Raw genomic sequence first — 25,063 nt, 5'->3', positions numbered from 1 at the left:
AGATTAAAAAAAAAAATCTCTTGATTGTTGCATATAGTATAAGGCATCAGCATAAAATATTCTAAGGGCTGAACCCATTTAAAAAGATAAGGTCGGGATTTCATCACTCGTCCTTAGCCCAAAAATCACCCCAGTGCATAAATATCCTAAGCTTAACTAAAATCAACTAGACGTTGGCCCCTAAGGACATTCGAGCTCAATAGGACGAAGACCACCGAAAGTTGCACCAATTTCGCTCTGTGGCTTAGTTGATGTCTAGGCAAGCTTTGTCCCTATAAGGGAGACAGTTCATCTGTTCGAGGCAAGTGGGTTTTAAGTGGGACCTTTGCGAACGCATCGTGACCCCTCCACTTACCTGGGAGCTTACCTGGTCAACTCGGTTCATTAGACCGGATTGGAGGCTTAGGTGTCCTCTTCAAACCAGTTAGGAGCTGTCTAGAAATTTAAGAAAAACATTAGAAATTGAGGTGTAATGTTTTGTTGCATGTTTGATTGTGAATAAAATTTTTGCTTTAGGATATCGTTTTAGGGTAACTTTAGTTGGTACTTATATTTATTTTTTATTTTCTTTTATTTTTTTAAAAAAAGAAAAAGAAAAAAAAAGAGGAAAATATTTTGCATGCTAAAGTGGAATAGGGACGACACCGGTCGATTAAGTCGTACAACTTTAGATCATCCCTTAGGACATATCCCTGAAATTTCTTCGCAGTATCTCACACCTTGTGAGATGGCTGATTTAAATGAAGATGCGGGGAGTCACCACAATCGAGAACGAGAACCCCATGTTATGACTCTAAGACAATACCTACAACCGGCTAGGACTAGTCAGCCTTCATGCATAATTTTTCCTGATAATGTAGGACATTTTGACATCAAACCCGGGGTAATCCAATTGCTGCCCAAGTTCCACGGGTTAGAGTCCGAGAGTCCGTATCTTCATTTAAAGGATTTTGAAGAACTGAGCATTACATTTAGAGTACCAAATGTCACCGAGGATGTCCTCAAGTTGATATTGTTTCCTTTCTCTCTAAAGAATAAGGCCAAAACATGGCTAAACTCTTTGCGACCTAGATCAATAAGAAATTGGCAAGATATGCAGAGAGAATTTTTAAAGAAGTTCTTCCCCACACAAAGGACTAACTTTTTGAAAAGACATATCAGCAATTTCCAACAAAAAGATAATGAAACATTTTATGAATGTTGGGAAAGATTTAAAGACCTTCTTCTCTCATGCCCTCATCACGGATTCGAAACTTGGAGAACCATTAGCTTCTTTTATGAAGGTTTATCTCCACAGTTGAAACAATTTGTAGAGACCATGTGCAATGGTAGATTTTTAGAAAAACAACTTGATGAGGCATGGGAGTATTTGGATTCCCTTGCTGAGACTGCCCAACTTTGGGATAACGGGGATAGAAACAATAAGTCTTTGCCTAAGCCTACTAGCTCTGTACAGGGAGGCCTTTACAACCTTAGAACTGAGGATGATCTTCATGCTAAAATGGCAGCCCTCACTAGGAAGGTAAAAGAAATTGAGCTTAGGAAGGTTGAACCTGTCAAGACTTTAGAGCTTAGAAACGAGTGTTGTGGTATCTGCGATATGTCGGGTCATACTACTACTGATTGTCCCACCATACCGGCATTCAAAGAAGTCTTGCACGATCAAGCAAATGCTATGAACTCCTACCAAAAGCCTTATAACGATCCATACTCGAATACCTATAACCCTGGTTGGAAGAATCATCCAAACTTTAGGTGGAGAAACGATCATCCTCAACAGTCACACCATTCAGCTCCTCCACCTGCACATCCTACTTATGCACCATCACCTTCTCAAAAGCCAAATATCGAGGATACCTTGCAATCCATACAAACTTTTCTACAAGATCAAGCTAATATCAATGCTCAAAATACTCGAAATTTTGAAGATATAAGGAACCAATTGTCAATGTTGACTACCGTCCTAAGTATTCAAGAGAAGGGTAAGCTTCCAGCTCAACCCCAACCTAACCCACAAATGCACGGTAGTAATAATACGGCTCCTTCTAGTTCGCATACAAAGCATGCAAAAAGCATTATGACTTTGCGTAATGGGAAAGTCATTGATCAAACCGTCCCATTGAGACCGCAAGTCACTTCTAATTCTGATGCTCCCAAAGTCGATGAAAGGGACAAAGAAGAAGTTGAGGTCCCAACTTCTACCGAGAAAGTTGAATGTCCTTTTCCTCCACCTTTTCCACAACGGTTAAAGCCGTTGCAAAAGCTCGAACCTAATTCTGAAATTCTTGAGCTTTTTAAACAAGTAAAGATCAACATACCTCTTCTTGATGCAATCAAACAAGTACCCTCATATGCCAAATTTTTGAAGGACTTGTGTACTGTTAAGCGCCGATTAAATGTTAAGAAGAAGGCATTTTTAACTGAAAATGTGAGTGCTATTTTGCAGCACAACATTCTCCCTAAATATAAAGATCCAGGTTGCCCAACCATCTCATGCATCATAGGTGACTTTAGGATAGAGCGGGCATTGTTAGATTTAGGGGCGAGTGTGAATTTGTTGCCATATTCTGTATATGAGCAACTTGGTTTAGGTGAGTTGAAGCCAACCTCTGTCACTTTGCAATTAGCTGACAGGTCAGTTAAAATTCCAAGGAGAATTATCGAGGATGTATTAGTCCAAGTAGACAAGTTCTACTTTCCTGTCGATTTTATTGTATTGGACACACATCCGGCTTCGAACTCACAGTCTCAGATTCCGGTCATTTTAGGACGTCCATTCCTTGCAACTTCTAATGCATTGATTAATTGTAGGAATGGCGTCATGAAGCTTTCTTTTGGTAACATGACCTTAGAACTGAATATTTTTAATGTGTGCAAACAACCCAACGATCCCGAAGAGAGTAAGGAGGTTGATTGGGTTGAAACCATCGCAGAAGATTATTTGTTAGCTAAAGCAATTAACGACCCATTCAACGATAGCTTGATTGATTGGTGTCCTAATGGCACCAATGATGGTGATTTGTCAGTCACACCTATTGTGGATAATCAGGATATCAAGATGATCAATGGGTAGAGACCAAAAGTAGGAGAATTTGAGGGATTGTCGCCTCGAGAGGTGAAAATAGTACCATCCCATGAGCAAGCACCCAAGCTCGAATTGAATCCCTTACCAAAGGAACTTAAGTATGCTTTTCTTGGACCCGAAGATACTTTTCCTGTAATCATCTCGTCTGGACTTGATCATACCCAAGAAAGAAAATTAATTGATGTTTTAAAGAATCATAAAGGAGCCTTAGGGTGGTCTATTGCCGATTTGAAGGAAATTAGCCCCTTAATTTGCACGCACCGGATATATTTGGAGGACAATGCCAAAACCACAAGGCAAATGCAACGAAGGTTAAATCCTACAATGAGAGATGTGGTTAAGGCAGAAGTCCTCAAGTTGCTTGACGTGGGTATTATTTACCCAATTTCCGACAGCAAGTGGGTAAGCCCTACTCAAGTCGTTCCTAAGAAATCGGGTTTGACGGTAGTAGAAAATGAACAAGGTGAACTAGTTCCAACTCGTGTCCCGACGAGTTGGCGCATGTGTGTTGACTACCGAAAGCTGAATTTGGTCACACGAAAGGATCACTTTCCTCTATCCTTCCTAGACCAAGTATTGGAGAGGGTTGCAGGGCATGATTTCTATTGTTTTCTCGATGGCTATTCGGGATATTATCAAATTGAAATTTCACCGAAAGATCAAGAGAAGACTACCTTCACTTGTCCTTTTGGCACATTTGCTTTCCGACGAATGCCATTCGGGTTGTGTAATGCACCTGCAACATTCCAAAGATGCATGCTCAGCATCTTTGAAGACATGAACGAGAAATTTTTGAAAGTGTTCATGGACGACTTCTCCGTTTTTGGCGACACATTTGATGATTGCCTGTCACATTTACAAGTTGTCTTAGCTCGATGTATGGAAAAGAATTTGATACTGAATTGGGAGAAATGCCACTTCATGGTGCCAAAGGGAATTGTCTTAGGACATATTGTTTCATCGAAGGGCATGGAAGTAGATAGAGCTAAGACTGATTTAATTGCTAAGCTACCCGCACCCAAGACGGTTAGAGATGTTAGATCATTTTTGGGTCACGCCGGATTTTATAGGAGATTCATCAAGGACTTTAGTGTCATATCTCGACCATTATGTAATCTCCTATCCCTTGATACACCATTCAATTGGACTAAAACTTGCCAAGATGCATTCGAGAAGTTAAAGTCTATGCTTAGCACTGCACCCATCGTTCGACCACCCGATTGGTCATTACCTTTTGAGATTATGTGCGACGCTAGCGACTATGCAATAGGAGCTGTCTTAGGACAACGCAAGGATAATAAGCCATATGTCATTTACTATGCAAGCAAAACCTTAAACGATGCTCAAATGAATTACACTACCACCGAAAAGGAATTGCTTGCAGTAGTATTTGCCTTAGATAAATTTCGCTCTTATATCCTTGGTGCTCCTATTGTTATCTTCACGGACCATGCGGCACTAAAATATTTGTTGGATAAGAAAGAGGCCAAACCACGCTTAATACGATGGATACTTCTACTCCAAGAATTTGACATCACTATCAAAGATAAAAAAGGAGTAGAGAATGTGGTTGCTGACCATTTATCACGATTAGTTTTTCATGATTCAGTGCCATAATTTTCCATCAAGGACTCATTCCCTGAAGAGCAGTTGTTTGCACTTTCTAGTATACCATGGTATGCAGATATTGTAAATTTTCTTGTTACTAGCCGGATGCCGGAGCATTGGGGGTCGACAGATAGAAAAATTTTCTTGCGCGAAGTAAAGAATTATTACTATGACGAACCCTATTTGTTTAAATATTGCAATGATCAAATCTTTAGACGATGCATACCGGATCATGATATACAAAGCGTACTTTCTTTCTGCCACACTGATGCTTGCGGTGGACACTTTGCCTCTAAGAAAACTGTTGCAAAAGTTTTGCAATGTGGTTTCTATTGGCCCACTATGTTCAAAGATGCCCACGAGTTCTGCAAGACATGTGATCCATGTCAACGTATTGGAAGTCTAACTCGTAGGCAAATGATGCCTCTTCAACCCATTACTATTATCGAAATTTTCGATTGTTGGGGCATCGATTTTATGGGCCCATTTCCACCGTCTTTTGGATATGAGTACATTTTAGTTGGGGTCGAATATGTATCCAAATGGGTAGAAGCTGTTGCTTGTAAGACCAATGATCACAAACCCGTCCTAAAGTTTTTAAAAGAAAATATTTTTTCACGATTTGGGATGCCTAAGGTCATAATTAGTGATGGTGGAAAACACTTTTGTAATAAGCCTTTTGAGACATTATTAAAAAAGTATGGTGTCACCCACAAAGTTGCTACCCCATATCACCCGCAAACTAGTGGCCAAGTAGAATTAGCCAATAGGGAGATCAAGCGTATTTTAGAGAAAACGGTGAACCCATCACGAAAAGATTGGTCCTTGAAACTATCAGATGCATTATGGGCCTATCGTACTGCATACAAAACCATTCTTGGCATGTCTTCCTACCGGCTAGTCTATGGAAAAGCGTGTCATCTGCCTGTAGAAATAGAACATAAATCGTATTGGGCAATTAGAAAATTGAATTTTGATTTACAAGATGCCGGTCTAGCTAGAAAATTGCAATTGAACGAGCTAAATGAGATTCGCAGAGATGCTTATGACAATGCTAAAATTTGCAAAGAACGAATGAAGATCTTACATGATAAATCAATTTTAAAAAAATCTTTTGAACCTTTGCAAAAAGTTCTTTTATATGATTTCCATTTACATCTGTTTCCTGGTAAGTTGCGATCGAGATGGACAGGTCCTTACATTATAAAAACTGTTTTTCCACATGGGGCGGTTGAGATTGAGAATCCACGGGATGGTAGAATTTTTAAGGTAAATGGACACAGACTTAAACCTTTTCTTGAGAATTTTGCAGATGAAGAAGACTCCTTTTTCTTGGGAGAGCCTTCTTATGACTGAATATGAAGGCAAAGGTATGTGTATATTAGTTAGGATTATTTTTCTAGTTTTGTAGGTTTTATTTTCTGGATATCAACAGCTCAAGGTATTCCTCTTCTCTCCAATATTATTTTCTCTACTGTCTTTCATTATAATTTTCTTGTATCTATTACATTGAGGACAATGCAATGTTTAAGTTGGGGGGAGGGAAGTATTTTGCAAAAAAAAAAAAAAAAAGAAGAAATATTTTTGCATTCTTTTCTAAGCAAATGCACATGTATTTTCATATTGAGTTTTTGCAACTATTAAGGCAACGAATACATGCGTACTATGACTGATTAGAGACCTATTATTAGATCCCCACACATGTATTTAATGATTATAGGAAGGCCTCAGGAGTTCACATTTGTTTAATGCATTTTTATTAAGCCATATCTGTAAAAGAAGTACGAGTATCCTTGTCCGTACTATAAGGTTCTTGATTTGGTTTTCACATAAAGATAGAGGTTGAATACCCCGGCTAGATCATCTAAGTGCCTTATGTTCCGATCTTGGTTGACCTATAGTCACGTTGCAGTCACATTATATGGTTCAGTTTACCTTCTCTATTTTGAAAAAAAAAATTTAAAATAATAAATAAATAAATGAGGAGATGACAAGTCTAACCTCGTGGCGTAGTTTGGTTCGAGTAATTAAGCCCGAGGGGTGTTTTCACCTAATGCCTTGAGCCAACTGGATCAAGAGTCATTGGCCGAAAACTCGCTACATGGACCTTGCTAGAGCCTAAGGGGGTTGGACTATTATAATCACCATATGGATTTAAAAAAAAAAAAAAAAGCATGAATAGGGTTGGTCGGGCTGAACCCAGTGACATGTGGTAATGGCTGGTTTGACTCCATTGTATTGGACCTTTGTGTACTTTGGATATTTAGTTGGGATTGATAGCTCTTTCTTTACATACGAACCATTCGTGACGAATGTAGACAACATGTGATATTCTGAAAATTTGATAGATCAGGTTCTAATAAACTGTAGTAAACACTTGCGAACTTGAGTAGTGCACCTAAAATTCAAGCGGTACCATATTGTGGTGGAGGTATTAGTGCTCTAAGAAAGTCATTCTGTTTATGCATACTACACTTTAGTATTCCCCTTGCTTTGATAGTTGCCAAGCTTGAGAAAAATATATATATCACATGTGTATTGACTTAGATTTCATTGTATATCATTTTATGAATGATGTTTGTGGGTAACATTACTGCAAACCCTCACGAGACAACACTCGTCCACTAGGATAACCTAGGGGTTTAACGGCTTGTTGCACATGCTAAGTGCAATCGTAATTCCCTACGAAAGTGGGCATGTATCTTTGTTTTGTATCTTTAGCTTCAATAAAAAGTCATAGGTTTTACCACACCTTTTGCGCTCTCATTTTATCGTTTGCTCGTTAATTGCTAGAGACTAGCAATAAGCCAGTTGGGGGGTGTGATGAGAGCACAAAAGTGCGATCTACACATCACTTAAATTGGTATTGTTGCTAATAAATAATAATAAAAGTGCTACATTAATATTATATTTTTGTAAGGTGCAGGTGATTGTAAATCAAAGCAAAAATGTGCATTAGGTCCAAAAAGATGCACCACCACGGATGACCAGCCAACCGTATGAGTCAACCCCAGTTGCACACTTGAAGGAGGCTAAGTTCAGCCGAACAGTTCACTGCAACCGATTCCCAGTAGCCCAACGCAAAGTGTGCAAGCTCAGCCATCTCGCAGCTTGTTGAGTTGGTTTCCGCATCAGCCTTCCATCCCAGCATTGAAGCAGGGGAAGCATCCAACCCTCCGTGATCCACGCGGTGAACCAGCGACCAGCTCCTTCCAACGCCGCATCCAATGAGTGCCCACCGAGATCAGCGCCTCCCATCAGCCCGTCCCAGCCACCCCGTCTTCACTGCATTCCAAGCTTCAATCCCGCAGCCGTCCTCTCACCCTCCAGCTCCAGCTACCGCGATCGGCTCCCAGGCACCAATCGATCCCAGCCATCTGCCGCGTCTCATCCCAGAACACCCAAAGCGCCACTGATCCCGTCCTTCCAGCCGAGATCAGCGCCCCCTGCAGCCTTCCACGATTCTCCCGCATCATTTCCTTTCCCCGTTTCAAAGCTTCCACAGTCAACGTCTTCCATGATATCCCAGCGCCCGTGAAGCTTCCCAAAACACCCAAAGCACCGCATCCTCTTCCTCTTGATTCTCCTACGGAACCAGCGAGCAGCACCCCACATCATCTTCTTTCCCCGTAATTCCAGCTTCCGGATCAAGCAACGCAACGCCCGCGATCACCTCCCAGCATCATGCATCCAACCGCGTCCGCGTGCCAACCTCCAGCCCGAAATCCAGCCACGGATTGACGCCCTCCGCCTCTGCAGCACTCGTTTCTTCCTTCTGCAGCGCCCCAGCAACGAATCCATCTTCCGCGATCACCTCCCAGAGCATCCACCTCTTCCGGAGTCCTCGTCACAGCCGGATCCGGTGACCGGGCATCCCGCGGCCAGCCGAGATGGGCATCCCGAACGATCTCCTCCTCCCAGCGAAATTCCAGCATCTTTAGTTTGGAAATTTTGGTTTTAATTTATGAGGAAATCTTGTTTTTGGGGGGAGGTTTTCATTGTATAAAACAGGGGAGGGGTCGGCTGGGAGGTTGTGCTTGATTCCCACACAAAAACAGGGGAGGCTCTGCTTCCACAAAGAAAGAAAAAAAAGAGAGTGAACAGGGGAGATATTCATGTCAATGGCTAGTACATTCATGTCAATGGCTAGCTAACTCCATTGGTCAAGGGAGATGGAAGAACCCTTGACTTTTTGCTCTCATGAAGTAAACTCTGAACTTTGGTTTTAATTGATTTACATACTCTCATATGTTCTGATTCTCTCATATGTATTTATTAGATAGATTTGTTATGGTTTATATTTATTGATGCACGAATTGCTCCGATATTTGATTTGTCGTAGACATAACCGACACGATGAATACTTAGAAGTTGAGTTCATGTATTCAATCGATATATTCCATGATCAGAACTATTTTATTTATTTGATCCTTAATCGAGAATCGTCGAGTTTATTTATTGAAAGTAAAATTGTCAAGGGGGATTCCGGATCCCTAGCCATCTCCATATTATTGAACTTTGTTTAATTATCCATTAATTCTCTGTTTTTAATTTTTAAATATCAACTAAAAATCACATCTAAAAATTACGCTAATAATCCATAGATCGTTCCCTGAGGAATCGACCTCGGACTTCCGAGTTATACTACTTGTGCGATTCTCCTGCACTTGGGAGAACAGTTTTATTTTTGCACCAATTACCTTAGGCATTTCAAAGCCAAGTAGCTCAATTTCCCACTGAACATAAGCTCCTTCAGGAACACTAGAAGGCATGTTCATGAAATCTCATTAGTATTTTCAAGTGTTTTGTTCAAAAACCAAGATAGCCAATTGGTTTAGAAAATTGACCTTGTAAACTTATCATATGCATAATCTGGAGGGCAAGTAACAAGCGAGATCTCTTCAGGAAGCATTAAACGAACACAAATCTCCATACTGAAAGTAACAAATCTTGCGTTAAGTTCCTAGGAATACTCTTGACCACTCCTATGAGTAGTGAAGCCAAGGGAGAGAGGTTAAAATGTTAGGATTCAATTCCCTCTTTACTTACCAAAAGTGCAGGTGTGGGAGCAGATTCAGGTTCAAATGTGGGGAAGCAGGTCTTTTATAAAAAAAATGATAAGAAGATGGAGGGACAAGTTTCCAAAGGATATCAAGAAGCAGGTGCAGTATCCCACGTGAAGACTTCTACTACTGAGGTTCCCTCTTTGAGACTATTCTTAGTGTTTTACAGTAAAGATAAAGAATCAGGATAAATCTCATGTTTATGCTGCATATTAATCTATGCTACAAGACTACATAGTGTATACATGGTATATAACTAAACATTATCCCAAACTAGTTGGGCCCGGCTAACATAGTGCATACCTATATTAAAACAGAATACGATCCATACAGATACAGTGGGATGCATTGCAATCATAGAATACCTATATTAAAACACATTCATCAACCATCTCTGACAATAAAAATGGGTGTTAATATTCGTAAGATTATAGTTAGAGATGACTAACAAAATATTGGTAGATGTTAGAGAATACTAGTTTTCAATCATAGAAACCAACATGATTCCAAAAATATTATCACCACACACATACACAAATAATTATCCTTCATACGTATTGGGAGCCCAAACTACAAAGTCCTTATGAATACCTTGGCATCTTAAATTGATCGTAAGGACATTCTTGAGGAGATAAATTTGCTTCAATAAACTCGCACTTCACGTCCTGTCCCCATTCCATCCGAAAACAAGCCACAGATTTCATACCAATTTGGAGCCTGCCCTAACTATGATATGATGGAATGATTAATCTTAATAAATCATACCTTGAGTCACTCATCTTCGATTGAACTCTGTGATGCGTGCACTTCCAGAGATTAGCGAGAGATTTTCTGGAGAGATAGCTCTTAATGCATGTATTAGAGAAGGGGTCTGACAGGCTATTTATAGCGCTCTCCAGGGACCAAACGCCGTGATTAGTTACACCCGTGAAGAGTCACCCCCCATCAAGGCAACCTTTCACTGCCATGCAATTACCTTAATGCCCTTGTGATTATCAGGATTTACAAGTAACACTTGTCAAGATGTGGGTTCTAATTAAACGGGATCAGGGTTTAATTAAACGGGATCCAACATTCTCCCACTTGGACCATATTGACGCCATTTGTCAATGTGGGCCACAACTTGACGGGATCCCAACATTCTCCCACTTGGACCATATTGACAAGTGAAATATCCTTAGCACTTGAATTTTATAATCTTTATACGCGTGTTCTTTCTATTCTGATATCAATTTGGGCAAACTTTGTTTGACTACTTTGAGAATAATAATACGAACCATGGCGGAAATAACACCTATTTGATTGGCGTATAACCTTCCATGATCACTATATTACTAAACCATCATAACCAAACCCTTATGAATGAACTTCTCATAAAATCCATTCTTTGGTCACAATTTCTGCTCCCATAATACGCATAAACCACATGAATTCATTAAAGCAGAAAATATAATAAACGTGATTTACAACCATCTGAAATGTGCACAATAATACATCAATTAATTTATACAGAAAAGGCCCATTTGACCGACATGCTCCTTATGCAATCCCGGGGCTATTGCTTTGGTCAAAGGATCTGCCAACATAAGCACGGTATTGATGTATTGAACTGAAACTTTATGGTCATCACATTTTTCTTTTATAACAAGATATTTCACCTCCATGTGCTTATTTCCATTGGATATCTTGTTATTCTTTATTGAGGAAACTATTGCTAAATTATCACAATATAACTTTATGGGCCTTGAAATAGTGTCCACGATCTATAGGCCTGTGATAAAGTTCCTCAACCAAATAGCCTGTGTAACTGCATCGTAGCATGCTAATAACTCAGCCTCCATTGTTGAAGCAGCTGTCATCTTTTGCTTCGAACTCTTCCACGAGACTGCACCACCAGCTAGTAGAAAGATATAACCTGATGTTGATTTTCTACTATCTGGACATCCCGCAAAGTCTGAGTCTGAGTATCCAACTATCTCCAAGAGATCGGATTTGTTGTATGTGAGCATATAATCTTGAGTTCCTTGAAGATATCTCAATACTTTCTTTGCAGCTCTCCAATGTTCCATTTCTGGATTAGCTTGAAATCTCCCCAGTAATCCCACAACATATGCTATATCAGGTCTGGTACAGACTTGAGCATACATTAAAGTCCCAATTAGTGAAGCATATGGAAATGCTTTCATATGCACCCTTTCAATTTCATTCCTCGGAGATTGTGATTGGCTCAACTTTTCACATTTAGTAATAGGTTTGGAATTTTCCATAACAAATCTCTCCAACATTTTCTTAAAGTAGGCTTTTTGAGATAGACAAACTTTTCTCTTAGATCTATCTCTATGAACCTCAATGCCGATGACATATGAGGCTTCATCCATATCCTTCATATCAAAATTACTGGAGAGAAATTGCTTAGTCTCCCTAAGCAATGCCAAATCACTACTAGCAAGCAAAATGTCATCTACATATAAGACTAGAAAAATGAATCTACTCCCACTGATCTTAAGATAAATACATCTATCAACAACGTTTTCTACAAAGCCAAATGTAGAAATAACATTATTGAACTTAAGATACCACTGTCGGGAAGATTGCTTCAGTCCATATATAGACTTATTGAGCTTGCAAACTTTTTGACTCTATCCTTCTGAAACAAAACCTTCAGGTTGTTTCATGTAAACTTCTTCCTCTAAATCTCCATTAAGAAATGCAGTTCTCACATCCATTTGGTGCAGCTCTAAGTCAAAATGAGCCACCAAAGCCATAATTATCCTTAAAGAATCCTTCTTTGAGACTGGAGAGAAGGTCTCATGATAATCAATACCCTCCTTTTGAGTAAATCCTTTGGCAACAAGTCTGGCCTTATGTCGCTCTACCTTGCCTTTGGAGTCTCTTTTGGTTTTAAAAACCCATTTGCAGCGTACTGCAGTAGCTCCAGGAGGTAGTTCAACTAGATTCCAAACATTATTTTTAGCCATAGAATCTATCTCATCTTTCATAGCATCTAGCCATTTGGAGGAATTTACTGAATTTATGGCTTGTGAGAAATTTATTAGATCATCTATATTTCTGATGTCATAATCGCTTTCTTGAAGGTATACTATATAATCTGGTGGAATTGGAGATCTCCTTACCCTTGATGACCTTCTTAAAGTTGCTTCTTGATCCACTGGTTCTATAGGTGGAGGAGCAACATTCTCAGTGATAACTGGCACAGATTCAAGTGGAATATTAACAGTAGACTCATCCTCCTCCAAATCATTATCAATGATAGGTGGAGGAATCATTGGCTGCTTATTTGAATCTTGCACATTATACGGAGTTTGCTTTTCCTCAAAATTAATTTCTTGAGGTTTTATACTCCCACTGATTTGGTCATTTTCAAGGAATCTAGCATTTCTTGTCTCCACAATCCTCAAAGTATGATTAGGACAATAAAATCTGTATCCCTTGGACTTTTCTGGATAACCAATAAAATAACAATTAATGGTTCTAAAGTCCAACTTTTTCTCCTGTGGGTTGTACACCCTTGCCTCAGCTTGACACCCCCAAATGTGTAGATGTCTTAAACTAGGTTTCCTACCTGTCCAAACTTCATAGGGTGTTTTTGGGACAGCTTTAGTAGGAACCCTGTTTAGAATATACGCAGCGGTTTTTAAGGCATCACCCCACAGAGAAATTGGAAGAGTTGAGTGACTAATCATACTTCTTACCATCTCCATTAATGTTCGGTTTCTTCTTTCCGCAACTCCATTTTGATCAGGAGTACCAGGCATAGTGTATTGTGCAACTATATCTTGCTCTTGAAGAAATCGAGCAAATGGACCTAAATGTTGTCCAGTTTCAGTATACCTACCGTAGTATTCACCACCTCTATCTGATCTCACAACTTTAATCTTTTTATCAAGTTGTAACTCTACCTCTGTTTTGAAAAGCTTAAAGGCATTTAATACCTCAGCCTTATCATACAACAAGTAGAGATACCCATAGCGTGAGTAATCATCAATAAAGATGATAAAATACTTATGACCAGTAAAACATGGGGTCGAAAAGGGCCCACATATATCTGTATGTATGAGATCCAATAAATTTGTACTTCTTATGGCACCTTTCTTAAACTTGTTAGTCTGCTTTCCCTTCATGCAGTCTAAACAAGTTTCGAAATCACCAAAGTCAAGAGTTGGTAAAATTTCATCATTTACTAATCTCTTGATTCTTTTTATGGAGATATGACCTAATCTTCGGTGCCATAACATAGAGGAATTTTCGTTTATCATACTACGTTTTAATCCACAATGTTCTTTATTTTGCAGGGATAAAAGGGATAGCTCAAAGGATGTATCAAGGTCTAATTTGAATAAACCATCCTCTAACAAGCAATTACCAACAATAATATTATTCAAGGAAATATTTACAAATGACCGTCCAAATGAAACGGTATATCCAAAGGAAACAAGTTTCGAAATAGATATTAGGTTTCTAGAAAATCCAGGTACATAGAAGGTATTTTCTAGGTACAAAATATGGTCAGTCTTTAAGGTCAATTTGAACGTTCCAACAGCTTCCACATGTGAACGCATCTTATTTTCCATTATGATGCTTCGCTCACTTTTCATTGGAATTCTTTTGTTCAATAATCCCTGCAAAGTTTTACATATATGGATAGTAGCACCAGAGTCAATCCACCATGTGTTATGAGGTACATCAATAAAATTTGATTCATAACACACTAAGGAAAGAGAAGTACCTTTTTTTTCGAGCCATTTCTTGTACTTGGTGCAGTCCTTTTTCAAATGTCCCTGTTTTCTACAGAAGAAGCACTTTAATTGTTTTGTGTTAGTCACTTTGGCTGACACTTTCATTTTCTTCTTCTTAACAGAAATATGATGACTGGTACCACCGACCTCTTTATGTCCTTTTTCCTTATGAGAGGTGAGATAAACACTCTCTTGCCTCTCTTGTTTTATTCTCTGCTCCTCATCAACACACATGGCTAGAAGTTGATTCATAGTCCACTTTTCTGTATGTGTGTTGTATGAGATCTTAAATGGTGCATACTCCATAGGTAGAGAATTAAGAACAAAGTGTACAAGAAAAGTCTCTGACATGTCTACTTCCAATGATTTTAATTGGGCAGCGATGTCACGTAATTCCATAATGCGCTCGCGTATGCCACCATTATCATTATACTTTAAGGAAGCAAACCTTGATATTAAGGTGCCGGCTAGGGCTTTTTTGAAGTCACAAATTGCTCTTCTACTGCTGTTAAGAATTCTTTTGCAGTTTTGCAATCAGGAATTGAGCCCCTTATCTTTCTGGAGATATGATTTTGTATGAGTAAAAGACTTAAGCGGTTTGACCGCTCCCACCTCTCATACAACTTTTTCTCCTCTGGCGTAGTTTTCTCTATGGGGACAGGTGGCATGTCCTCACGAAGTGCCAGATCAATATCCATACGCCCTAAAGTAAATGTCAGTCTTTCTTTCCATTCCGAGAAATTTGAACCATTAAGTATTGGGATGCATGATGTGGATTGTGAAAAAACTGTCGGAAACAAAGCTGCAAAACATATGCTTACATCAATATGCATGCTATAATTACGTTAAAACCTTATCTAAATCACTAACCCATATTAGCAATTTAGTAAGTAAATCAAAATTAACTTTACATGATTTACCCCTTTACGATAAAACTAATGCATTAAGTATGATATTTAATGAACTTTATATATCTAGTTAGAAAATCCAAAGAATAACAGCCAGATCAGCTCCAAATCGGTGGTAGAGCACTAGGCTCACTTAAGTACCAGCCTTTCTTAGGCACGTATGCCTTTTTGACAAGCTTTTCTTAGACACCATTATTCAATGGATAAAATTTTACTAGATATTGTTCAATATTAATGAAGAATTCAAGGCCTTTGGGCAACAAGATTTCATCATAAATATCATACTAATAACATTATTTCATCCCATCATTAACTTTGTATAATGACTTCCCTTTGGGGCTGGTTCATTATATATGAAGCAAGTATTCAATTTCATGAGATGGTGATAAAAGACTCTTTATTGTTTAAATTAAATTAAAGCATTCTAAAATTTATGGGATGCTTTGGCTCGTCACCACAAATATGCAAAAATTTAATCATTTTTATGTCTTTTCCTACATAAGATGCTTTGGCTCGTCTCATGCATACATCACCCTTTTATCATGAAAATATGAATAATATAAACAATCATTTATCATCATAAAAAAGCATATAAATTGATCATTTATGTAATAAATTCATTACAGGGACCAATATGTAATATTAGCGTATCATTTTGTAATGAATCCTAAGTACAAGATCAAATAAATATACTTTAGGACCTTTCTGTAATGTAACTTCCGGCTGGGGACCATAGATGAATTTCGGAATCTCCTTGTTCAGAATAACATATTGTCAGGGGTTTCTTTGCAAAACTCACAGTTTAGTCAAAAGGATTCGGGTTTCGGGTTGCGGGTCGAAACCCAATAATCCGGAACCTGTTAATCCTTCACCCCCTTTTTTTTATTTAAATGGATTCGGATTTCGGGTTGGATTCCATGCCCGAAACCCGAAACCCATCTCTTCATCTTCTTCCCCAAATCATGGTAGGAAAAGAGGGAAGGGCCAAATCCGGCAAGCCATCCTCTCCCAAACGACGCCGGTGGCTGCTGGTTGCTCACGCCTCCGACCGCCCAAACGACGCCGGCGCTCCGTTGGCCACTCCGGCCACATGGGAGGAGGAAGGAAAACGACGGCGTGAAGACCCGTCCCCTTTACACGGCGGCGCGGCCACTAGCCGGCCCATGCAGCCACCAGTGGCTTCCCTGGCCACTTCATGAGAGGAGGGTACGGTGGCAGAAGACGGAGCGCCGCTGTCCTTTCTCCCTTCTCCCTTCCTTTTTTTTTTCCTTCTTCGCCCGCGGTGGCCATGGCGGCCACGGCGGGTTGCAGCCGCTGCCGGCTCGCCGAGGGGGCGGGCCGTAGCAGCGGCCGGGGACGCGGTGGCTGGACGGTGGCCCTGTTGGCCACCGGTTAGGACGGGGAGGGCCGCGACCGAGACCCGCCGCAGTGGTGGCCATGGCAGCGGCTCTCCCTTCCTCATTTTCTCAAACATAGGTGAAAGGAGGGAAATCAGAGATGAAGGATTTAGTCCCACATCGGTCAGAGAAAAATCTTTCATATGTGTAAATAACATCGGGGTCTTAGATATTTCCAACCAACGGATCAAATAGGTATAATTTATTTTGAAATCCAATCCACCCGCTCTTATACCATTAATGGAATGATTAATCTTAATAAATCATACCTTGAGTCGCTACGTAAAGAGTCACCCCACATCAAGGCAACCTTTCACTGCCGTGCAATTACCTTAATGCCCTTGTGATTATCAGGATTTACAAGTGACACTTGTCAAGATGTGGGTTCTAATTAAACGAGATCAGGGTTTAATTAAACGGGATCCAACATGATAATTTCCATTCCTCAAATATGTCTAGTTTCTAGACCTGCTCAGATCTGTAGATATAATCGAAATGTGGAGAAGGATATCGAGTATAAATTGAACTAACCTTTCTCCACCATTCACTTTTCAAACAATTTGAGTTCTCAGTCAGGCGAAGGGGCGAAAAGAAACCGGCATATTAAAGAATCAATTAACACTGGAAAAAAATGGTACAGAAGAAAATGATACCTCCAGCAATTCCACGGAGCTTGGGGATTCGACGGTAGAGGGGCAACTGTCCACCCTCGAAGCCCTTACGGACGTCGGGCCTTCCCCTGACTGGCAGCGGAGAGCTGCAGAAGGCGGAGGATGGCTGGGGTGCGGGCAGCAGCGAGGGCGCGGAGGCAGGGGAGGGCCTTGGCGATGCCGCCAGAGCTGTGCTTCATGTCGACGACCATGTAGTCGTAGCCGGCGAGGCCGGCGATCTCGGCGAGGGTCGGGGAGGAGCGCAGGAGGAAGAGGCCGTAGAGGGTCTCGCCGGCGACGAGGCGGGACTTGAGGATCCGCGGTTCGGGGGAGAGAGGGGCGGAGTCGGGATCCAAGGAGGCGGCGAAGAGGCGGGCGAAGACATCATTGCCGGAGCCGTTCTGCTTCTTGAATCCGGAGGGGGTTAGGGAGGGGGGGCGATGATGATGAGAAGGCACCTTTGATGGGTTAGAGAGAGAGAGAAGATGAGGAATGGGCCAGAGAGATGTGGGTAATACTACTAGTTAAATAGAGAGAGGAGAGCGGTGGCCGGGAAAACGGAAACCCGGAGAGAGAAGGGAGGAGGGATGAGAGAGATGAGGCTCGAGGGTAGAGAGAGAGAGAGAGACTGGTGTGTGAGGGTGGCTTCCGACGGGGGTGGTCATGGCTTCCGACGACGCTTTTTAGCATCGTCTTAGGTCTGAGACTACACCGACGCTTATTAGCGTCGTCTTTTGAAGCGTCGGCAAATTTTGACGCTAGACCGAAAATTGCCGACGCTTGTAAAAAGCGTCGGCAAAAAAGCGTCGGTAAAACCGACTTTTCCTGTAGTTTATAGACTACTAGCATTACAATATTGGGATTTTCAAGTTTACATGTTTTAGAAATAATAGGTTCGATTTGTTCTTCCTTTGTTTCTAATAATAATAGAAAATGATAAAGTTACAAGAAAATTTCATATGAAAACATTATATGGTTGCTATGTAACTCTTGTACTAGATAACTTTTTGGCAGTTTGTACCGTCTCGGTACTTTTCATTAGTTAGATTATAATGGAAGGGTAATGATACTGATATAACTTTTTTGTGTTAGAATTATATTCCATGTTATGGTATCACTATTAATTTTCTATGTATGTGGTACACCAATGATCTAATATATATTGAACTTAGATTATCGAGATGGCACTTGGATGAATACAAATCATCTTTACTTATCATGGCTTTCTATTCATATTTTATTCTTTAGTTATTTCAACTCCAAAAATTTGCCCTTGGAATATGTTGTACAATGTAATAAGAAGTCTTTAGATCAAGAAAGCATGATTGATTATCCATTTGTAAATATTATTATAGATGAGAGTACATAAAATATATAAGTAATTATTAACCACACAAGTATATGCTGCCTTGTGGGAAAGAAACAAAGAATTTTCTTGCTTTTAATTCTATACGATATTATCAGTTGTCAATGAAATAGGAAGCAACCCTATGTATCCCATATCATATTATTTATATAAACATTATCATTAACTATAAACCATGTCACTTTATAATATAATATATTACAAATTAATTATTGTTGGTTTTAATAAACATACCGTCTCCAAGCAATATCTCTTATTTAGAATAAATTGAGCCCCATTAAATAATAAATAAGATATTATTTAATTATCTAATATTAAGTAATATTAGCTACATAATACTAGTAACAAAGCAGTATTACATTACAAAAAAATACATTTATAATTAATTAAAAGTCTATATTAATCAAAAAAGAAACATAAGTCATGAGATAGTCTCTATTATTCATTGATAAAGATTTAGTTAGAAAATAAAACTAACTTTTGTTAGTTAAAAACACACACCAAGTCTTTATTATTCATCGATAAAGATTTAATAAGAAAATAAAACTAACTTTTGTTAATTAAAAGTGCACATTAGTCATCATACCCCCACATAGTATCGATAAATATCATATCATAAATTAATTTCAACTATTTTTTTTTTTTTTGGTGAAAGATAGGAGAGGGGAGAGGAGAACCTCACCCGCGTAGCAGCCCTCATTGGGTCTCTTTCCACCAGGAAATGTTCGATGCACCACAAATTTTCGTATACCCTTCCTGACCTATGGGCTCCCCCCACTGGGATCAACACCCATGTGTGTATGTTACCCCAGCGCCATCTAGATACCGGCAGACTAGATAGCAACTCCACCGAGTGAATCAGGCGGAGGGCATCCGGTTCCTATATTTAATCAACACCCACGCGTTTCGAACATGGACCATTCCGAAGGAATTAAAGCTTCGTTCCCACCATGCTACCACCTTTGTGGCACTATTTTTCTTTAGCATAAGCAAGACTAAGAGAAGGAAAAGAAGATTTAGCAACTATAAGAAATAATTATTAAGCCGTAAAACCGCTACCATTATAACAACCCCATTTCCCTTTACAAAATCTTGGTCAAAGTGTTGACCTGGCAAACAACAGTCAATAGCCAATGGCACTTTTTGGCACTTCGGAGTTGGGCGTTATAATAGGAAAACGCGGGGAACCCGGTTCAAACCGTTGCAGGGACGTCGAGACGCCGTATAAAACAGTACAATTTTGTCGCCACACCATTTATGAAAATTAATCGACACAATTTGAGACAGTCGGAATGTCGCCCGGACAAAACGCTACTCATAGCGCGCCGCATAAAATTTTCTATACAATCAAATCATTTCGCGTCCATTCCTCTACCCAAGGACACATCCACCGCCTATATCTTGCGTCGAAGGTGCGTCAATACTTCTTAATCTCGACACTATTGACGGACGGACGGATGATCCTTCCACATAAATATTTTATACAAGTGTCTATAAGGTTTGTCGTTCCCCAGGTTGTAAAGATCTTGGTTGTAGTCACCACCGGAAACAAATGGCACCGTTTTGTTGTACCGAAAAGATATGGCATCTTTCCGTTATCCCTCCTAGGAAAAAAGAGGTGGTCAACCTGTCGAGAGTTACTGGATTCTAGACAGCCTATGATAAAAGCCCCCAACTCTCAAAGCTTTCCTTTGCCTACGCCCTCATTTGCTCCCCTCCACCATTTCTTCTGTTCGATCGCCGCCGGCGATCCCCGAAACCCTAACCCTAGCTCGAGAGGAAAGGCAGGTCCGGCGAAGATGAGGGAGATCCTTCATATCCAGGGAGGCCAATGTGGCAACCAGATCGGGGCCAAGTTCTGGGAGGTGATCTGCGACGAGCACGGGATCGACCACACCGGCAAGTATTCCGGCGATTCCGACCTCCAGCTCGAGCGGATCAACGTCTATTACAACGAGGCCAGCGGCGGTCGCTACGTCCCGCGGGCGGTGCTCATGGATCTGGAGCCAGGGACCATGGATTCCGTGAGATCCGGGCCATTCGGCCGGATCTTCCGCCCGGATAACTTTGTCTTTGGGCAGTCCGGGGCCGGGAACAACTGGGCCAAAGGCCATACACCGAGGGCGCGGAGCTCATCGACTCGGTTCTTGATGTGGTGCGGAAGGAGGCAGAGAATTGCGATTGCTTGCAAGGTATACTGGATTTGGGGGTAGAAATTGGAGTTTCAGTTCAATTTCTTTCCATTTCCTATAAGAATTGATCGAATGAATTTTTAAGTGGACATTACTAGTTCGTGTGTTGAAATTTCCTCCTTTTATTGTGGGTTTCATTCTAGTGATTTAAACTTGTTTTCCAGGAAACTCATGGTATATGGGATGCTTCCTCTTCTTCTTTCTGCTGATCGTTAGGAATCTTAGATCAAATGCCTTTGTTTGAACGCTTTTAGCGTAAAATTAATCGATTATAGTCTAGGAATTATAGGGCATTTAGCATTCCTTCTCTCTTGAATTTTATTTTATTTTTTGATACTTTGTTCTGATGAAATTTTTTTATTTATTTATTTTTTTTGTGTCATCCTTTTTTCTTGAAAGTATCTCCTCTGCCTGTTGGGGATGTTTTGTTTGTTTCTATTGTCTGCATTTGCTTATGGGAATAAGTGGATTTTGTTTCTTCTCAGTTACATGGTTCATCCTGTTTATATTCCTCTTTGCCCCTTTTCCGGCTGAGACAGATGTTAACATACTTTAAATTTTTCTTTCTTTTCTAAATAACGTCTAATTACCTATAGAAATATACACGTCCTTTATATGTTTATATATCTAGCTTTGGTAGATAGGCTTGCTTGTTGGATTTCATAATCTATATTTATTACTTTTATACTATTATCATTAGGTTGTGAGTAATGCTGTGGTGTTCAACTATGGTGCCAAAATAGGAAAAGAAAAAGGAAAGCTCGATGCCTTGTGGCACAAGGCATTTGTGTCATTCACAGGATTGGTGCATTACATAGTAGGTGCACAAAGTATCAATGCTTTTATGACAGTGCTTGAAGCTTTATTTGGGTACCAGGTTTAGGCCCCAAAGCATTGATGGTTTGGTTTAGATAGATATGCATGCATGTGTGACTGCCATTGTTATATGGTTTCTTGTTACAAGTCAGGATAATGTATAAATGCACTTATATTGTTGTACCAGGAGTCATTTTTTGGTGCAACAGAAGGGTCTCCAGTCTCGCTTGGTTTGAATATCGTGGACTTTTTACTTCTTTTTATCAGAGCAGTTTAAGGATTTTGTATTTGTGATTGTAAGATTTTTTGTTATTGCTCACCTTTTTGTGCGGTTGTACAGGTTTGTATTTCGAACTCTTAGCACTTTTTGCACCACGAAATCTATGATATTGCAAGTTGAGATAAAGCTGAAACCAAAGTTTTAAATCCAAGGTCAAATTTGGGGCTTGAACAGTTTTGAATTTTTAACCAGGAAAACAGTGAATTGTATAAACTTGACATTACATAAAGGTGAAAATTGCTTTTGAAATTCACTATCAAACTGATAGTTGAAATGAATTGTGTATGAGTTTTTAGATTTTACTCTTTTTTCTATTCCTGTTTGTATTTAAGTGGGTAGTTGTCTGCTAAGTTGTCTAGTTGAATAGTACTTTCCAAATATTGTGTGATATCTATTTTCTCTTTGATCTTATTTTGTGGTCCTTCTCAGAGAAAGGCAAAAGCACTCAACTCTATCTTGCAAATGAGCTACAGTCCTTGTATATGCATTTATGTTAAATTTCTCAATTTGTTATTCATTTCATGTGGTCTAAATTTTAGCTTTTTTTTTTTATTGCTATAACAAAGAACCTTTTAATTCATTTATGTGCAGGATTCCAAGTTTGCCACTCTTTGGGAGGAGGAACTGGATCCGGCATGGGAACTCTTCTCATCTCTAAGATCAGGGAGGAGTATCCAGATCGCATGATGTTAACATTCTCTGTTTTTCCATCTCCAAAGGTGTCTGACACTGTTGTGGAGCCATACAATGCCACTCTATCCGTTCATCAGCTTGTTGAGAATGCCGATGAATGTATGGTTCTTGACAATGAAGCTCTCTACGATATCTGCTTCCGCACCCTAAAGCTTGCAACCCCTACCTGTAAGTTTTTATATTACTTTATTATACATTATTGAAGAATGTAATTTTTTTTTTTTTTGTTTCATTAGGTAAAAGAATTAATTGAAATTTACAAACGATTGAGGGTTTCATGTGTTTGATTTCAGATTCAATATGTTGTACCCTATTTGTTTTATGTCACATACTGATTTAAGCATGCGGACTCAAACTTTGATAGTTAATCAGCAATACTTGTGTTGTTGATACTGGAAAATTGACCAACTCTGTTTTGATAATACTATTTTACTTGCAACTTTTTGTCATGAACTTTTTTCTTCTTTTAAATTCAGGGCTAAATGCTCAGTAGAAGCATGTTTCTAGCCTTTTTGACAATATTGATCCAGCTTCTGTTAGTTTTTGGTCTTCCTTGTATATCATACTAACAAAATCAAGCCATTCTTTTCTAGGTCTCTTTTAATTTGAGCTGTTTCATGCTTTTGAAATGATGTGCATCTCGTAAATGAATGATTCACAACTCATTTTACTGTTCACTTTAGGGATCCTATTTATAATGTAATATTTTAGATCATGAAATTTGATTTCTTATCCTTAGATGTCATGCTGAAGTAATCTTGATCATCCAAGAATGCTTCTGTGTATGCAGTTGCCCTTTTTTTTTTTCTTCCTAGGTTAACCCAGAGTCATATCATTGATGTTTTCTACTCCTTGTGTTTTATGTTTGAGAAAATCGAAATTTTCCAGATTTACTGGTAACTATTTTGTTAGTCTATATAAAAGGAGAAATGAGAAAGGAAGAACTGTTTTGTTATTTCTAATATATGCTGTTGAGACTGTTGATGTTGGGTCCTAGGTCCTTTGGAAGTTCACGACGAATCAAAATGTTAATCCAGTAATATCTGTTGTTTCAAATTTGCTTCTTGAGCTCTTATTTCTAACATTTTTGTTTTGTTTCTTTTCACCACAGTTGGTGATCTTAATCACCTCATTTCTGCCACGATGAGCGGTGTCACATGTTGTCTCCGGTTCCCTGGTCAGCTGAACTCTGACCTCAGGAAGCTTGCAGTCAACCTGATTCCCTTCCCCCGGCTTCACTTCTTCATGGTTGGCTTTGCTCCTCTTACCTCAAGGGGTTCCCAGCAGTACAGGGCGCTCACTGTGCCTGAGCTCACCCAACAGATGTGGGATGCCAAGAACATGATGTGTGCTGCCGACCCCCGGCATGGCCGCTACCTCACTGCTTCTGCCATGTTCCGTGGGAAGATGAGCACAAAGGAAGTAGATGAACAGATGATTAACGTCCAAAACAAAAACTCTTCCTACTTTGTTGAGTGGATCCCAAACAATGTCAAGTCCAGCGTGTGTGACATCCCTCCGAAGGGGCTAAAGATGGCATCTACCTTTATTGGTAACTCAACCTCCATTCAGGAGATGTTCCGGAGGGTCAGCGAGCAGTTCACAGCCATGTTCAGGAGGAAGGCTTTCTTGCACTGGTACACAGGTGAAGGTATGGATGAGATGGAGTTCACCGAGGCTGAGAGCAACATGAATGATCTGGTGGCAGAGTACCAGCAGTACCAGGATGCAACAGCAGATGAGGAAGAGTACGAGGAAGAGGATGAGGAGATTGAAGCCTGAGCTACATTCCCCTTGTGACCAAGATTTTCCGTATCCTGCTGCTGTGAGAGGGGTCGCTTCCTTCAATATTAGACATGTTTGTGATGTTCGGAGCAATGAGTGGTTGTGAGGTCAGGGCCTGCATTTTGTTGAATTTGGTTATCTTTTCTGCACCGAGTTAGCTATCAGCTTTATCTGTATGTGATTGTTTAGAATGCCAAGCAAGGGTGATGGAATGAATGTTATGGATTCTCTCCTTCATTTGGCTGCCATTAGCTGTTTAGGCTCCGGTGATTTTGTTTTATCGACATCGGTGCTTGTGCTGGGCTTCTTACCGAATGGTAAGAGATGAAGACTGGTTATAGTTTGATTTCGAAGGTTGTGTGAGAGAGAGATTCATAGGGTGTCCGTGCAAGGATATTTTGTTGTTTGGAGGGCGCAGGCTTCGTCATGGTCGCTAAATTTATCAACTCTCTTGCACTTGCCC

At 39.9% G+C, this 25,063-nt stretch overlaps 1 protein-coding gene and 1 non-coding gene across 2 annotated transcripts; one reads left to right on the top strand and one right to left on the bottom strand.

Annotated features, from left to right (window-relative positions):
* Positions 1-1,139: 1,139 nt before the first annotated feature.
* LOC120104728 (small nucleolar RNA R71) lies at positions 1,140-1,248 on the bottom strand. Its single transcript, XR_005507089.2, has one exon. It is a non-coding gene; the product is annotated as a small nucleolar RNA R71 (small nucleolar RNA).
* A 19,151-nt stretch (positions 1,249-20,399) lies between these two features.
* LOC103720544 (tubulin beta-1 chain) lies at positions 20,400-24,837 on the top strand. Its single transcript, XM_089927202.1, has 3 exons — positions 20,400-21,026; positions 22,714-22,983; positions 23,927-24,837. The coding sequence occupies exons 2-3, from the start codon at positions 22,758-22,760 to the stop codon at positions 24,595-24,597; spliced, it is 897 nt and encodes a 298-aa protein (XP_089783328.1). The 5' UTR covers positions 20,400-21,026; positions 22,714-22,757; the 3' UTR covers positions 24,598-24,837.
* Positions 24,838-25,063: the final 226 nt, after the last annotated feature.

The sequence above is a fragment of the Phoenix dactylifera genome, chromosome 14 (genome assembly GCF_051530095.1).
Source record: "Phoenix dactylifera cultivar Ajwa chromosome 14, Ajwa_hap1_PhDact_Kaust_v1.1, whole genome shotgun sequence".
Lineage (NCBI taxonomy): Eukaryota > Viridiplantae > Streptophyta > Magnoliopsida > Arecales > Arecaceae > Phoenix > Phoenix dactylifera.
Note: the sequence above shows the minus strand (reverse complement) of the source record. Positions and strands in the feature narration are given on the sequence as shown.